We start from the raw sequence: 17,285 nt of genomic DNA, 5'->3' as shown, positions 1-17,285 counted from the left end.
TGGAGGCGAGCAGCAGGAAGGAGCAGCGTGGGGACGATGCTCCGGCCGCTACAGCCTCCCCCTTGGGCACAGCGGGATGCGCACACACCGCCTCCTGCGACCTGCTCTTCCCAAGGGACCCCAAAACCCCATCCCCAAGCGGTGCATGAGGCAGAACCGCAGGGAGGCGGCGGGGAAGGCCGCACGCCGCCTCCCCTCCGCCAGGGGCACCCCAGGCCGCCGCCGCCTCCCGAGCCCTGCCCTGCCCTGCCCGGCCCGGCCCGGCCCGGCCCTGCCCGGCCCCGCAGCCCGCCCACCGCTTCCCCGGGGCCGCGGGGGCCCGCGCCGCCTTCCCCCGGCCGCCTTTATAGGGCCAGGGGCGGCGGGGGCCGCCGGGGCGTGCTGCGGTGAGTGGCGGCCGCTGGGAGCTGGGTTCGCCCCGGAGCGGGGGGGGAGAGCACGGTGGTGGAGGCCTGGGAGGGAGAAGAAGGCACGGAGAGGTCCGCGGAGGGGTCCCCGGGTGGGAACCGCTTGGGCACCGGGTCGGCACCGGGTCTACACGGCCTGCGAGGGCCCCGGGCTCGGCCCGGTTCGGGCGCTGCGGCTCCTTCGGGAGGGGGCGGGCGGCGGAGCGGCGGCGGGCGCGGGGCTCGCATCCCCCGGCGGGACGTGGCGGTGCGCCCCGCTGCAGGCGCGCCCGGCCTTTCCTCGTCAGAGCGAGCGGGAGCCCTGGGGAAACGGGGCTACCCCTAATCGCCGCCTGATTCCTACGTGCCTAGAGCTGCAGGGCTGCTTTGCCCGCTTCGGAGCTGGCGGTCTGGCTACTAAAAAGTGCGGCTCACTGTGGAGGAGCCAGTCTAGCTACGAAAAAGTGCGTTTCTGTGGTGGCGAGGAGCGCGCACCACAGCCTGTCACGGCCCAGACCTGGTGTAACTCTGCTGCACGTGGTGCTGGCCTGCGGTGACCTTGAGGGAGTAGAATTACGGCCTGCCCTCACTGAAAGGAGCGGTGCTGCCTCATGGTTTTATTTGCTTAGCGTGTGGAGAAGTCATCTGTGCCGAATGCATCCGGGGCTGTGGGTGGAAGACTGCAGGACCTGTTAAGCTTACTGATACTTCTGTGTTTCCAGGTTTGAGGTTTGGATTTGCTTTAGAAGTAACAGAGCAGTTGTTACCTCACAATACCTACGCACAATTTTGAATCCGATAGTGTTGTTACAAAGAGGACCTCCCTGGAGAGGAGGTATGTACATGTCTAATGACAGAGTAGTTTTGACTAAGTTGCACGTCTTCTGAAAGTGCCAGTGTGCTCTTAAGGATCAGGAGAGTAAAGCTACTTGACTCTTGAAACTTTATACTTTTATATGCATCTTTGTTTTTCCTCTTGCTGAGAAGCTTTTGGTGGGTATCTGTGGGTGATTTGGCATGTGCTTACTTTGGGGGCTGGCACAAGCTGATAAGCACTCGGTATGATGCAAGCAGTATGCATGTTACTGAAGGCAGGCAATTGTTGCTCTCTGCGAAGTCCATTCATTCAGAGGCCGTCTTGAAGATCGTTCTTTCTTCTGTTCCTTCTAAATGAGAAGCAAAACTGCAGAGTGCTACATGAACGCTAATGAGGTGTATAGGATAGTGAGGGGTAACGTGGTCCAGGTGCCTCTTCTGATTCTGTAATAACATCAAGCTTAGCCTGTTGTTAGCAGTGAAACGGTTCAAACCTGTAATGGCAATTCAGAAATAACAAGCATTAGTGTAACTTATTAAAAGACTACTGTTGTTTTTTTAACCTATTTCATTGATTCATGCAACATACCTGAACAGGTCAAGCGTGAAACTGACTGACAGTATTTGGCCTACTGTTTTCTTGATGCTCACGAATAATAAACTTGTTCAGAGATGGGCTTTCTTAAAGCTTTGCTTGTATGCAGGCCTGTGCCTGCTTGTAAGCAAGTGCCTGTGCTTGTAACATAAAAGTTGTAAAAAGAATGTGGTTCATAGAATCTCTTTTTATTATTCTTCCAGTGTGACCTACTGGAAGTTATGTTTCCAGTTCGTATTACTCAAAAATATGTTTGGGGAGGCAGCAGGCTTCAAAAGAAGGATTGCAGTGGGTATAAGAATGGAAAATACTGTTCCCTGATTTACTCTGCTTGAAAATGAGCTTAAGAGCCAATGAGGCACTGATTCGTGTGTGAGGTTTTTTAAGACCCATGCGGCTTTTTTGACAGCACTGCCAGCCAAGTGTCTAGCTCAGCAACGTGGTTCTGAGACAGTGGGAGCTCTTTGGCTCAGTGTTCTTACTCCAAATTACTCTAAATGAGCAAGCTTGTCTTAACAGCTCACCCCATGAAATTACCTCGCTGCAAACTTGAAAACAGAATTCTTTTGAATGTTTTATTTGAAACCATTGCCTTTGTATTTCTGCTTTCCAGCTGCCTTCCTAAAAGATAAGGTATATTTCTTATTTTACTTTATAATATGCTGCTGTGTAGGGACTTGCACTAGGAACATGACAGCCAGACACAATTCTAAGTGTTCGTACTTTTTTTTTTCTATTCGTATCTTCTCAGAGCCACATAGAAATACTTAATGTGCCTGTATCCTGCATGATGACGAATATAATTTTCTGGGCTTGTGCTCACCATGAGAACAGTTCTTTATTTTGCTTTATAGGTGGGGAGCTGAGACGGGGGGAAATATTCCTGCCAGCTAGCCTTGCACACCTGTTGGAGACGCTGTTTCTGTAATCAATACAAAGGTAATATTCAACAGTGTTCCCTGGAGGTACTCTTTAGTCTTCCTGGATCTCTCACATGAAATCAGAGACTGGAAAGCTCAGATAAACTGAAGCTATGCAGTAATACTTCAGAGGGTTTTACTAATGTGTCAGAACTAGGCGAAACACAGGTATGTTACATCTCAGTTTAGTTCTGGGGGCAAGTATTTTCTGTTACTAGCTGCTTTGAAACAAGTTGAATAGAAGTGAAAGCATACATGTGATGTTTTTGCCTGCCAGTTATTGTTGTAAATTGTGTATGCTTTGTCCTCTTTTCCCTCAGGAGGAAAATACATTGACATCTTCCAGGAAACGGGAGACTCTTCATTCTGTAGTAACCAATAAACAAGTGTGAAGCATGAGGATCAACTCTGCTCTTCAGGCTGCTATTGACCTCACAGCAGGAGCTGCAGGTAATGCTTAGTTGTACTAAACTTCCGAGGGACAATTTTAATACCTTGAATTGTTTAAAAACAAATTCCCATGGCTTAGAAAACTGGGGAAAATATCACCTCCTGTATCTTAAGGATATGGGGGTGAAGCAGGTGACCTCAGCCAGTGGAAGTAGTTGCAATGTCTCACTGATATTGCATACTGGTAATGTCCATGGCCAAGGGATGAATGAGTTGTTAATTACCGGGGCAAAGGGGTCTTCCTGAGATTCTAAGCTTTACCTCAAGGGAAAGGAGGAGGGTTGAAAAAGCTATGTGGAAGCACTAGCAAAGCTTTTGTCTTAGTTATGGAGGTACTAGTTATAGTTTATCATAAAAGCTTACGTGATGTCCAGAAGAGATTAAACGTTGGGATAGAACAGTTAATTTGCCAACGTTTGTACTGAAAAGGTTGCAGGAGGAGTTTATCTAATGTACTGTTGTAACAGGTTTAAACAAATTGGGTTATTTTCTTTCCTTGCCCTTAAAATAGCTGTTACAGTCAGTCTTTTTATGACGGTGTTCATGGTGTTAAGTGCATTCAAGGCTCGTTATCGGAGGTCATTTGTCAGAGTGGAGTTAACCTTAGTGCAGTGAGAAAGCGAAGGGTGGCAGGCAATACAAGTCCAATATGGCACCTTCATACAGCATTTGGTCTTCCAAGATATCTTGCCCAACGAATACTTGCTTTGTTAGCCATGGCGTGATGCCATTGACTAGACAACACCCTGCATTCCTGCGAGGAAAGAAGTGCTTCTGCTGTTACTCCTTCGTTCCCTTAAGAAAATCTATTTCTGTTAATCTGTTCGTTCACATTTTTTGGGGGGTGAGGAAATGTCTTTTTTAAAAAAGTAGCTAATATCTGCTCTGTTTTGCAAAGTAACAGCTTAATGCTTGAGCAGTTCTTGACTGTTTTGCTGGTGTTCCTTGGTTCTTAAATGGGAGATGAGATTACTTTTCCTCTCAGTACATCAGGTTAGGAATGCTGTTCTTAGCATCCAGGGCAGCGGAGAAGTCTGACTTTCTGAGTTGAAGCCTTAGTGTCCTTTCTTGGCTACTGCAAGAGCTGAAAATTGGCTTAGAAATCCATTGCTTGGTGATACTCATTCAGGTAAACTGCATGCAGATTTGCCTGTTTGTTTTTTTTTGGCAGTAGAGATTAGAGAATCTTAAAATTTACTGTGCCATTTTCTCTTCTGATATAGTTCCCCTTACTTCAAATAGGGTGGAGGAATTCAGACCTTTTTCAGCGTGACTTCATTGTTCCCAAACCATTGTTCTTGTTCTTTGGTTTTCTTTGCTGCTTCTCTTGTAATCAGTGGTTTTACTGTTCCTGCAGTATTTATTTTCCATGTTCTCTCCACATACTTGTTCAGTATTGGTTATGTTTATTGGTAGTGCCTGGTGCTGTGTTATTCTTGTGTCTCCGTGCCCTTTAGGAAGTGTATACAACTACGCAAACAGCTTGTTCCTCAGCACATGCATAACCTGGTTTTACCTTCCTCTCCAGATACAGTCTTGATGAGCCGATAAGTAACGCCATATTGGGACAAGTAAATTCTGACCAAGAATAAATAAGTCATTTACCTGCCTGTGGGTCATAGTCCTTTGCCTAGGATCTTAGCAACCTCTGATCACTTCTTTAAACAGGACTCATTCCCACCACTCTAGTGTTACTGTTAGGACTACACTTGTCCAGACTTTCAAGCAGGGTTGTTTTTGGCTTGTTTAGTTTTATAGACTTTCTACTTCTGGCTGGAAGAATTTTCCCCCTTAATGTTTGAGATACTAACCAGGACTTTTGGTCTTTTACCTTGAGGCTTACAAAGTTGGTTGCTGTACTTTACTAAGCTTCTCGTGCCCCCTCTAGAGATGCTGTAAGAAGAGCACTTTCTCTTTTTAGAACAGCTCTTCAATCAACTCCCAGTTTTCTTGAGCTTTGGTTGCCCAAGGCCATTACTGCTTGTCTTGCACTTCTTCCAACAGCCATTATTTTACTACATGAGATATTTTAGGTCTGCCTTTACACAGGAACCTAACACTTGTTCTGAAGGTTCCTATCTACCTGACTTCCCTGGAAGTAGCATTTGCTGTGTCTTTACAGAGCTCTGCTCTGTTTTTCATCTGAGGCTTGTGTGACCATTACTGCCCTGAGCCAGCTTCATCTCTCCTCATTATTCCTCCCAGAGCAAGTAGCTCTTCATGCCTTCTTGTATGACTCGCTTCTAAACTTTTAATGATCCATCTAGCTGAGAATCAAGTTTTATGGGAGCTAGGTTCCTGAATTTTTTGAAGACCTGAAGTATCTCTTTGCAGAGTAACAACAAATGTGTCTGCTATGAGTAAAATCAAATAAGAATCACTGTGGTTAAACAAGCATTTGCTTAACTCTTCATCTTAGAAGAAAGTTAACTAATCTTAATTGGATACATACATTTCTTCATATTTCATTTTTTTTTTACATTATCTGGATTTACAGATGGTTATTTCAGTTACGTAAATGAAAAAACATCATCTTGTTATCTTGTCCTCTTTAAGGCATTTGCATGCCTACAGTGTGTTGTTGAAGGATCAGTTTCTGTTTTAGGATGGTTTTTCTCTTTTTAAAAACAAAACCGTATAACACTCACCTGTCGTATGCTTCTTCTTAGGTATTAGTTCCCAACAGATTGCTGTCAGTGTACACTGATATTTCTTACTGAAATAGTGTATCTAACTTTTTCTGCAGACCACTGAATTGAGTTAGATTTCACGGAAGAGTATTACACCGTGGGCAAAGAGGTTATTGACAACACCAATAGAAGTATCTCACAGGTTTTTAGGGTATTGACCTTGCAATTCAGTTTGGAAAAGATAACGGGTTATGAAACTTTGCCCTCTTGTCCTTTTAAACTTCTCCTATGCTGTTCCAGTATGTGGGAATAAATGTAAATAAGAGTCCTTCAGACGATTGAAGTGAAGGATTTGTATCTGTGGTTATCAATTGATAATGTGTTATCAGTTTTAGCATTCTCTGAGGTTTTCCTCTTGTCCTGGACGTGTCTCTCACCTGATTACAAATCATTCAGTTTTGTTATAGTTGGATTGTAGAATTGAAGGGTGTCACCACTGCATTAATGAGCAAGGGAAAACATGGTTTAAATCATCGCAGATGACTTGATTGCCAAGGAATACCTCTAATTGAGTACTCATAAGTGAACTGATTAATTTAAATGCTCACTTTTATTAAGGTGAAGAAATGCTTAATGAAAATCTAGCTCTTACTGCTTTTACGCACAATTTTTTTCCTTTGGGCAACCGAAGTCACCACTGACAATAGATGCTATTGTGCTGAATTTAGTGCAATTGTCTTTTCCTGCAGAGAATTGATTCACCCTTGCTTTCTGCATGGCTTTCCTAATATTAATGTTTGTGTATAGACCCTTCAGTTGTGATAACCTTCGTCCTCTTAACTCCCACTGCCTGCGCAGGTGGAACAGCATGTGTGGTGACTGGCCAGCCCTTCGACACAGCGAAGGTGAAGATGCAGACGTTCCCTGACATGTACAAAGGGATCGTCGACTGCTTTGTGAAAACCTACAAACAAGTGGGGTTTCGAGGCTTCTACAAGGGGACCTCGCCAGCACTGGTAGCCAACATCGCAGAGAACTCCGTCCTGTTCATGTGCTACGGGTTCTGCCAACAAATTGTGAGAAAAATTGTTGGAGTAGACAGGAAAACAAAGCTCAGGTTAGTAACCAAAATCTCTTTTGTGTTTAAAACAAATGGGGGTTGGCGGGGGGGGGAAATCATGTAACTGCTACTAATAAATACTCCCCAGGTGCAGTTGGTGTCCCAGGCCCCTCTCCACCAATATGCAGTGTGGTATGTTTTGGAATATAGATCTTTGTGCTAGGATGTGGCCAGCTAGTTGTCACTGCAGTTGGCTGGTTTAAATGGTCACAACTTAATTGAAATGTTGAAGACCTGCAGCACTTTACCAGAGGGACTGAGTTGCCTAGGTTGTCCTGCCTTTGTAGGGTAGGGAATGGTCCCTCTTACAGGGACGTGTACTAAGAGGAAAGGAGGCTGCTTCTTGTATTGTTTGTTTTCTTTGAGTTTCAAAGGCTCAAACATAATGGTCTTTAGACCGGAGGATCCCTTCAGCACAGCGTGTTGTCTACAGTACTGGCAATAAGTGGTTACCTAAAGGCCGAGACAAGAGGGGAAGTATTAAATCCTGAGTCCTCTGCCAGCTCGTGTTCTTAGTTCAGAGGATTTCTTGATCTTGGTGTGAATTTTTTTATTTTTTTTTTAATCAGTGACTTTGGATTTCTTGAAGCACTTGTCCACTCTCCCCTTGAAGCCTCGTAAGGTCCTGCAGTTTGGCAGGGAGTTCTGCGGGTGATAATTATTAATTCTGTAACTGGAAGAGACAGGGAATAGCTGGTCCTTAGCCACTGTCTCCATATCACTTGGGATCTTGTAGATCTCTGTTCTGTGTCTCTCCTCCCCACCAGAGTCTTTTCTTTTCCTAGGTGGAAGGATCCCAGCCCTCCTAGCAAGAGAACAGCTCAGGGCTGTTCCTCTACTTGTCCTACCTGCCTTTCTCTGGAGCTCCTGTAGTACTAATGCGTCTGGGTTTTGCACAGCTCTGGTCTCCTGAGCTCAGAGTGTTCAAGGTGTGACCAAGCCATGGGTTTGTGCACCGACATGATGATCATAGTCTCCTCCTAGCTAGGATGGCTTTTCTCCAGGTGCTTCACTCTCACCTGGCAATGATCCAGCAGTTACCGTGCCTTACCACTGTGCATTCAGCTTTTTATTAATGGCTTTGTTCCGCCTTTTGTTGCGTCCATCTTCAAAAGGAAGTGGCTGGGGAGGATGTGATTTTGTTTAGATCTCTGATATGACAGGGATAGCTACCTGAGTGTGAGGCAGGTATTTAAAAGTGGCATTGCACGTGGTGTTCTCTGCTGTCATGTGTTAAGATGTACTGTATTTTAATACTGACACCTGGCATGAAAAAATATGAGGTGATGAAGAAACATTAATTACTGTCTAGCTGTATTCTTGTTTGTTGTTTTCTGGCACTTGAAACTTCCCAGCTGAGACAGAATTGTTACCACCTTTTTCATTGCTTTCTTAGGTTAGGGATTTTCTCCATACTTAGGTTACAGACCCATTATTTTTTCCTACCCACTGGGATGTGCCAGGCTGTATTAGGACAAAAAGCTAAAGGATTTAAGTTTACTTGAAAGATGATTCCCTCAGTGCTGCTGTCTTCATCCAGACTGTTTTGGGGGCACCTTATGAGGCACATCTATAAGAAAATTGTATTGACATGGTTTGAAGTCATGCCCAGAGTATGTGTACTCTGTCCAAGACATCACTGCCCATTCTCATTTGGGAAGAGTCAAGAAACATTTGTAGCATGCTGCAGAGAAGGGAAGAAACTGAGGTGGCTATCCTCCACATGTGACAAGAACTATCACTACCTTCATTGCCTCTGCTGTTTTAAAAACTGTTGTGCTGTATGACCCCAAAGCAGAAAGGTGTGAAGCTGCAAACTGAGGTGAACCTGACCATTATCATTATCTAAGCAATTGCTACATTAGCCTGGTTTTGCTTTTGGTTACATTTTCAGTAATGTGTTCAAATAAATTTGGCTTGGAGATAGGTCTGTCTCCTTGTGTTTAGGGTCAGCATGTGAAGCCTTACAAAACAGTTTCAAGGACAGTTGCAAAACAACAGTTTTTCCAGTTGAAGGAATAAATGCCACTGGTGCGCAAGTCAAAAAGAAAACAAATAGGAAGAAAAGTGCTAAATTCCACTTCTTTTGATGTCCATTTAATCCAATCAAACTGATTTCATTCCATGCCAAAGTCTAACCTGAGACCACCCAAAGGACGTGGAAGTGCTAAATTCCTTTTCTTTTAATGCCCATTTAGCCCAACCAAACTGATCTCATCCCATGCCAAAGTCTAAACTGAGCAGACTATTATCCTTGTTCACCTCAATTTGACTTCTTCAGTACGTGACTGGCCATCTTAAGCAGATAACTTTCTTTGGAAAAACAGGATAAATGCCTCTTATAGATGAAGCAGCAGTGCTAAGAGTGGATGATTCTTGCTCCCGTGCTGCGTGGTCAAAACTTTCCCACCCGGAAAAATACTGAATTACTCACTTGAGTTAAGAGGGAACTTGAACAGGATTCAAGGCTCATCACTTGTGCAATGAGGTTTGATATATTAAAGACCAAAGCCTAAACAGCAGGCCTAGTTAAACTGTTGGATGTAGAATTAAATATCAAGACAGGCAAAAGTAGAAGAGATTTGTATTATGGTGAAGTCTAGTTCTAGGTCTTTACCTCTGTCAGAACTCTCTGTTAAGTCTGATAGCATCAGTTTTTTCTCTCCTTGAAGGAGAAAAGATTCTGTGTACCCTTCAGCACATAGCTGGAAGGCACCTTTCCCGTACTCTCTTACCCCAATTCCTCAGTGTGTAACCTTATTACCTTGCTCATCACTTAATGACTGCAGGGCTCAGCCATATACTGTATTTTTAACTCTGCCTTACTCTGTCTTGAGTTTTAGTGCATCTCAGATCCCGGTTACACCAAGCTGTGTGTGCTGCAGGAGGATTGTGTAATCGGTGTTGCCATTTTGTATTTACTCAGTTGCTGCTCTACAGATGGTTATTGATTTCTTCCAGCTTGACAGTTCTTTCACTGCAGTATCTGAATATGACACAAGGCTTGTTTCATATCTCCACTTAAGTTTCATGATGCTACCGTGAGGCGAAAAGTTGTAGGTTTAATCTCTGCTGTAGATGTGTAAGGTCACCACAGAAAGTCCCAGTTTGTAGTGCTGAGGGTTAACGCAGATCACACTGCTGTCTTGTTCAGGGGTGTCATCTGTGTCTGCACTATCTCCAGTTCATGTGGGTTGCATTCATGGCACGTGTCTAATAGTGGTGAATTACAGTGGTCCAGCGTGCCTTAGTCTCGGACTCCTACCACCTCCCACTGAAAACCTTTGTTATTACTCCTGAGGTGCACTTGAGAAGAGTGTGAACTACATCAGGCAATTATTGCTCTTTGCAGTAGTAACTGGTCCCCCAAAACTACCCACTAAAACAAAAGTGTATGGAAGCTTTTATAAAGCTACGAAGGGGAAGGTTTGTTTGTGTTTATTCTGCTGCAATCAGTAACACAGCAAAAAAAAAAAAGGGTAAAGGTTGCAATACATATTTTTGGGTGTCAAAAGGATGTGTATGAGTTGAACGTGAAGATGGGATGAGCTATGTCCTTCATCTCCCTGGTTCAAGGAGCTGCCCTTCCTCTTGAGAGCCTTTCCCCTAGGACTGTCCTTCGGTTTGATAATTCTTGTGGTACAGGTTCAAGAAGCTGATAGCTGGTGCAGCGGCCCTGCTGCGCCGAAGGCCGGTGCCCAAATACCCTCTGCAGTTTCTCTCTTGCAGTGATCTGCAGAACGCCGCTGCAGGCTCCTTCGCCTCCGCCTTCGCCACCCTGGTCCTCTGCCCCACGGAGCTGGTGAAGTGCCGGCTGCAGGCCATGCATGAAATGCAGCTGTCGGGAAAGATAGTGCAGGGGCACAAGTAAGTATAGTCCCTGTCCCTTACCTCTGAATCCCTTGCATGTGTTTCTATTATTTTTAATTCTGTGCTGGCTCAGCAGTGCCACATTTCTTCTTAGTCAGAGAAGAGCTGTGATGGGGCACATGCCTGGAGAGCCCTCAGGCACTAGTAAAAGTGGATGCCAATGACAGACAGGCTCAGGCAGGATCTTGTTCAGATTTTTGCTTGAGTCCTGCTCTCTGCACACTGGCCTAACTCTGACTTGTAGCCCAGTAGCTCGTTGTTCTGTAACCTTCGCTATTAAGCATCACTAACTGGATCAACCTCTCTACCAGCACAGTTTGGTCAGTAGTGAAGAGTGTTATCCAAAAGGATGGTCCCCTCGGATTTTACCGTGGCCTGTCAAGCACTTTGCTGCGGGAAGTCCCGGGCTATTTCTTCTTCTTTGGAGGGTATGAACTGAGCCGGACGTTCTTTGCCTCTGGGAGATCAAAAGATGAATTAGGTACGGTGCCCTTCTTCCAGGCGGGTTCTAGCGGGCTGTCATGGGGTACATGAGGGTGGGGGGGCACATATTCCCTTGAAGCTATGCTGATGATGCACAGCAGATGTAAAACACCTTTAAAACAAAGGGAACTGGGCATACAGAATACAAAGATCTGCACTTTGTATATACACAGTAATTAATTACTGAGGTCATCACTTTCTAATGGAGCAGGATATATTGTAAATAGAAAACAAATACAGTGAGCTAGCAGTAGCGTTACAAAACTCGTTAAATATCTGACATTGCAGTAACATCTCTGAACTATTCTATTTCAGCAGCTGTTTGGAGCGATATTTGTCTTTAGTTGTATCACCTTGAATGGTGTATGAATGCATGCTGACCGTTAGATGTCATTACAATGATAAGAACACTGAGACTGAAAATTAGACCTTTAAAAAGGAGGAGATGCCAGAATAAAGATCATTTGTCTCCTTCTGAAAGACTGAACAATGCTACTTTGTCTTGCTGGGAGTTAGTATGTCAGCTGCATGTATTCTAAACTCTTGTTTTTGCAGAACATCTTTAAAAATCTGAACTGAAACACAAAATGAAAAACATGAAAAATGATCACAAATTTCACTGTAACAAAAAACTCACTCTGATCACTGTGGCATTGATCAGCATCACTGTAACATTACTCTAAACTGTTTCATAATTAGCACTGGGAAGTGGTTATAAGTGTGAAAGGAGTAGAGTTAATTTAGTTAACGCAGTCAAAATATAGCTCTGAGTTGTGCTTTCTTAGCATGGCCAATAAACTACAGGGCACTCCTTATAACCTTTGAGCTTTTGGCTAGACCTGCAACTTAGCAGTGGCTTAAAATTAACTTAAAGTTTGTGGGGAAGCAGAAATTGCTCTTTTGTCATAAGCAAGTCCCTCTGCCTTCTCTTTGACTTCTGCAGAAATAACATGATGTTTACGTTGGTGAATGGTTTGTGGTGTGCCTAAAATCTTGTTTCTTAACCTTAGGTCCCATTCCCTTGCTGCTAAGTGGAGGTTTTGGAGGCAGTTGTCTGTGGATCGCTGTGTATCCCGTGGATTGTGTTAAATCTAGAATTCAGGTTCTCTCCATGGCTGGGAAGCAGACGGGCTTTATGGGAACATTTGTAACTCTTGTGAGAACTGAAGGTGAGGATGCAGGATATCAAGTGAATCTGATGGGCTCCAGTTCCAAACCCATTTCCTCTGGTACCAAGAACTGCTTAAGAAATCTTGTCCATTGATGGTGTGTTAGAGACTGACAGTTTCTAATAGAAATAGTGATGACGCTTGTAGTTTGGAAGTCTTGGAATCCAGAAACTGAGACATGCTGCATTGTGCCATATCTTTTGGTTCGGGAGACAAATCACTTAAGGCTAACAAAAGCTTAGTAAGCAGTAAAAGCAGACAAACGAATGAATTCCATTACCTGTGACCAAACCTATACATGAACATTGAAGGAACCAGTAAAGTTTGGTAGAGAATTTCTCTTTACCTCTAGAAGCTGGTATGTGGCTGACAGCAAGGAGTCAAATTAGTAAATGAGTCTTACCTAGACTGGCAACTTGGAGCTTCTACCTAAGCATCTCCTCTGGAAAAGGCCTGTACCAGGCACTTCAGGAGATGGTGTAAGAACACAAATGGCAGCAGGTACCACTCCTGGCCCTGTTATGGGGGAAGCTAATTGTCAGAGAAGGAGTTTGACTTGTGCACAACTATTTTGGAGCTCTGTCCATTCATTCTGCCAGTTGTAGTACAGCTGCTGTGAGCTGTATCCTCTGAGCAAGGTAGCCTTCTGAAGACCCTGTCATGCCTGAGATAACTTCAGGTGCTTACATTAGAAGCTTAAAAGACTAAACTCAGGTTGCAACTCTAGACAGTCCTCTATCTATATCCAGTAGCACTCCGGTTAGCTGCTCCAGGAGAGGGTTCAGCTGTGTGCGTGCATCTGCCCCCCTCAGCAGCAGCACTGCCTCATCAATAGCCTTCAAAGATGAAAGAAGAGCGTTCGGTGCTGATGGGCATTTTAATAAATTACTAACCAGGTCTGATTTAATTTCCAGGTGTGCTTGCCTTGTATTCTGGACTGAAGCCAACTATGATCCGTGCATTCCTGGCCAATGGGGCGCTGTTCCTGGCCTATGAGTACAGCCGGAAACTTATGATGAAACAAGTAGATTCCTACTGACACCTTCTAGCAAATGGAGAACAACCTTTTAAATGATCAAAAACCTCTAGATCACAGTGTGGTCTGAGCAGTGCCAGATCAGTGACCTAATTTTAAGAACTCATTTCCAGTTTAGGATTTGTAATCTTCTAAATTCAAGTGATTTTTTTTATAAAGATGTGTACATGCTTCTTGAATTGGACCAGCAGGATCATCTCCAGCTTGCAGATTCTGCACTGGGTATGTTGCATGTCAGAAATGTCTTTTCCTGCCTGTAATGGTGCTAAAAAGACACCTTAACCTGTTGGTTTTAATGGTATGTGCAGAAAGGGCTGTGACTTGTTCAGGCTCCTTTTCTAGCTCTCTTTTGCCCTGTGACTGTCCAGGAGCAGTGCAGTTGGTGTCTGACTGCATACTCTGGCCCTGTGACTGGGCCTGAAGAAGTAGGAAGTGTTTACCTGCTTGACCTAGAGCTAAGATATGCCCATATTTGAGATAAAAAAATGAAGTAAGTGGTTTTAAGGAGTTCATTTGTAACAATTGTTCTCTAAATCCTTCCAAGAAGTGCTGGAGTATGTTAGACACTTAATGTAAGAGGAACTGCTGGAAATAGCTGCTGCTTCCAATTATAAAGCTGTAACTTGCAGGCTCTTGGTCAGGTCACCTTGGTGGGGCTGAGTCTGTGCTTGAAGGACAGGAAGCTGAAGGAGAACAGAAAGCTACAGCTGAGTTCTTGAAGACAACTGACACCACAGTCTCTGAGGTGTAGAGCTGACTTGGGCTGGAGTCCTGCCACATGTGCCACGTGCTGGGTTTCTTCAGCTGAGTGGAAACTGCTCATGTGAATGGACTGTTCATATTACTGTCAGGCCTGGAGGGCATGCCTGCTTCTTCATGTTACTTGATTCAACATGCAGCATAAGGGCAGTTAGTATAAGCCAAAAATGATATTGTAACACCTATTTTTCTAGCTGCTCCCTGCATTCTTGAAGTATAGTCTTCCTATAAGCATGCTCTGCCTTGTAAGCAGCAGCCTAGTCCCAGGCCTGGGAGAAGAAGAAAAGAGAAAGCAAGTCTCAAAGGAACAACACTCAAATAAGACCTGGAGTTGTACAGAGGGATGCTGTCTGTGTGGTGTAGCATAGCTGCCCTTGGGGAGGGCACAGACAAGCTACCCTCAGGGTTAGCAGAGCTCTTTAACCCACCAACATCAGAGCTACACCAAAATTAGCAACTTATGGGCAAGTTACAGTTGCTGTGACAAGTCACAGCTGAAACAGCTCAGTTTTGTATGTTACAGCTTGTTTCATAGCCCCAGGCAGAGGGAAAAGCTTTAGATGGATGAAAATGTCTCAGTATCTACTGCCTCTTGGAGGGGAGCCAGAGTAATCTTAAACTGGCTACTCCACTTCATGGCTATAGCTTGTTTTGAGGAAAGAAAAAGGTGTTTGCTGCAGTTCCCTAAACCCTTCTTGCTTTGTGAGTCTTCATGTGCAGCACAGACTCCTCACGCACATGTGAAAGAGGCAGTTAAAAGCAGCGCACAGCTGAAGAGTCTTCAGTGCCTGTTGTGCTGACTTACCTTGACGGCCTGGTACACTAAGGACAGTAGCACTGTGAATAACCCATTCTTTAAAAAGGAGTTTATGCCAAATGTTTAAATAATTCAGGTAGCAGAGTAGGACTTCAAAAGTCCTCAGCCTTCCCCTTCCTAAAGTTGTCTACCCAAGAGATATACTGCATTTCTGTGTGGTTACAATAGTTATGAGAAGTTAAGAACAGAAGTCATAGCATTGGAATACTGAAATCTATTTCTTAGATTTCTCTTTGGTCTTTGCTTTCATTTTTTAAAGCTCAGTTGCAATTTTTAATACCGAAGTTCAGGCTTCAAGAGAAGCAGGATTTTTTTAGACCCACCTACAGCAAGAAGCTGGTGGCAGAAGCAGGCACGTGTTTTGAGAGTTTACCTTTCAGAGTCAAACTAAGCAGTAATTTTTATAGCTACAGTTACCTAAGCTGTACACATGTATCAATTGTTCACCTGAGAACTTCGCAATGTTGGTACAGAAATTCACTGGAATAAAGTTTGATTCAGCTGACTACCTGACTATTGTTCATGCAATAACACCAAACCTATTTAACTGCAGAGCAGAGGGTGAAGTCAGTGTCACCACCCCTCTGAAGGAAAGGGGGTTTCAGGAACCCTTACTGCTTCTGTAAGTCCCTCCCACTTGCAGCGAGAGCTACAACAAGGTGCTGTGAAGCAACTGTAGACTTACCATACTTTAAACATACAAGTACTCTATTGTAGAAGAGCCCTACTTCAGCCCTTGGTCTGTTGCTTTGTTAGTATGGAAGTCCATTCTAATATTAGGGTTTACCTCAAGGCCCTGGACTGTTGATTAACGTGCTGCATGCTGTAAGAGTAAGGTTCCTGCCAGAAGAACGCTGAGAACAGACATGGGTGACCTCAGGTCCAGGGGTGAAAGATGAGCGCCCACTACCCTGAAGCCAGAGGTTAGTTGCTGAATTTGCTGCAGCAGTATTGTTAGCAGTGGTTGAAAAAGGGGGTGTTGGACTTCTGACACGCAATGCAACAACTCTTGTACAGCTATTTTGCTTATTTCTCCCCTCTCTCCCAGCTGAAATATGTGAAATATGCAGTTAAGTAAAACACCCTGCTCTTTTTGCTGTTACAGCCTTTACTCTTGCCACATCACCTGAGTAGCTTGCTTCACAGCAGGAAGAAGGGGAACCTTAACTGCCCCGCAGCCGCTCAGAAAGGGCAGCCCAGGGCAGCGCTATCCAGTTGCCAGAGCTAAGCTAAAAGGAACTTGGTCAGCAGACACCGCTAGCAGCAATAAAGTGGCATCATATTCCAGCTCCAAGTACATTCGGTCCAGACAAAGGCCTTACCAGCATTCTTCTCGGTCGCCCTCTAGTGACTCAGCTTCGGTCTCGCTCCTATAACAAAGGGACTTCTCTTCCTTTTCCTCTAGCCAGTAGCAGCACTGCCGGGGTTGCTTTAACTTCACTGCCACCCCTGAGCCTCGAGAGGCAGTTCCAAGACCATGTTCCTAAGCTTAATGTGCAATGCCTTCTTTAATAGGGTTCTTACAGCCTCTGAAGCAAGACTGCAACTCATGGGTCCCCCAAAGGACCACCCCCAAAAAAAAAAAAAGAAAACCATGCTGAGTGTTATCCAAACACTTCTTGAACTCCAGCAGGCTCAGTGCTGTGACCACTGCCCTGGGTACTGGGACAGGCTCCCCAACCACCCACTTGGTGCAGAACCTTTTCCTAACACCCAGCCTATTTTAATTTATCAAAAGTCCAAGCCAGACAGTACTTACTTCTTTAGACTGCCTGTTCACTAAGATTAATTTAACACAGCTAGATGGATGCTTCAGGTGTAGAGCATTATACACCACCATAGGACATCCAACTGAGGAAAAGCTTTCTGTTTTCCTTAAATTAGGTCAACCACCTTGTTCAGGACAAGCCCTCCCTTAAGCACTCTGGCCTCCATCACTGCCTCGCAGCCTATTTTCTAACCACTGGATGTTTATGGGTTACAGAAAGAACTGGTAGACAAGCGCCATGAGCTCATAATCAGCCATGAGCCTCGGTTAAGCATGTGAACAGTAAAGAATCTCTGCCTACTTTGCTAATGGGGTATTAGCAATAGAAGTTTGGAATTTTGTTAGGCCCCTGCCTCTTGTGGTTCTTAACTATTAAAAGTTAATTAACACAACCAAGAAACTAACCTCAATGACTGCTTCACATCAAGGAAGGCTTGAACAGTATCCACAGAAGAGCTGCTGGAAA

At 44.5% G+C, this 17,285-nt stretch overlaps 1 protein-coding gene across 3 annotated transcripts; it reads left to right on the top strand.

Moving 5' to 3' along the window:
* Positions 1–212: 212 nt before the first annotated feature.
* On the top strand, positions 213–15,557 carry SLC25A15 (solute carrier family 25 member 15). 3 transcript variants are annotated; one of them, XM_080590512.1, is made up of 9 exons: positions 213–386; positions 1,109–1,221; positions 2,652–2,736; positions 3,038–3,167; positions 6,656–6,914; positions 10,647–10,784; positions 11,099–11,268; positions 12,281–12,439; positions 13,354–15,557. In XM_080590512.1, exons 4-9 carry the CDS (start codon positions 3,113–3,115, stop codon positions 13,476–13,478), a joined length of 906 nt encoding a protein of 301 aa, XP_080446638.1. In that variant the 5' UTR covers positions 213–386; positions 1,109–1,221; positions 2,652–2,736; positions 3,038–3,112; the 3' UTR covers positions 13,479–15,557. The 3 variants fall into 3 exon arrangements, with proteins under 3 accessions (XP_080446638.1, XP_080446639.1, XP_080446640.1); XM_080590513.1 differs by lacking the exon at positions 2,652–2,736 and having other exon boundaries at positions 249–386; XM_080590514.1 differs by lacking the exons at positions 1,109–1,221; positions 2,652–2,736 and having other exon boundaries at positions 365–386.
* The last annotated feature ends 1,728 nt before the right edge of the window (positions 15,558–17,285 follow it).

This window comes from Anser brachyrhynchus (genome assembly GCF_964034855.1).
Source record: "Anser brachyrhynchus genome assembly, chromosome: 1".
Taxonomy (NCBI): domain Eukaryota; kingdom Metazoa; phylum Chordata; class Aves; order Anseriformes; family Anatidae; genus Anser; species Anser brachyrhynchus.
This window is presented reverse-complemented; position numbering and strand designations above follow the sequence as displayed.

What these genes read in the sequence shown, in the direction of transcription:
- SLC25A15 (XM_080590512.1), top strand. Translation starts at nt 3,113, where the DNA reads ATGAGGATCAACTCTGCTCTTCAGGCTGCTATTGACCTCACAGCAGGA. An exon ending in AAGATAGTGCAGGGGCACAA is followed by an intron (nt 10,785 to 11,098) that starts GTAAGTATAGTC and finishes CCTCTCTACCAG; the next exon opens with CACAGTTTGGTCAGTAGTGA. An exon ending in GAGATCAAAAGATGAATTAG is followed by an intron (nt 11,269 to 12,280) that starts GTACGGTGCCCT and finishes TCTTAACCTTAG; the next exon opens with GTCCCATTCCCTTGCTGCTA.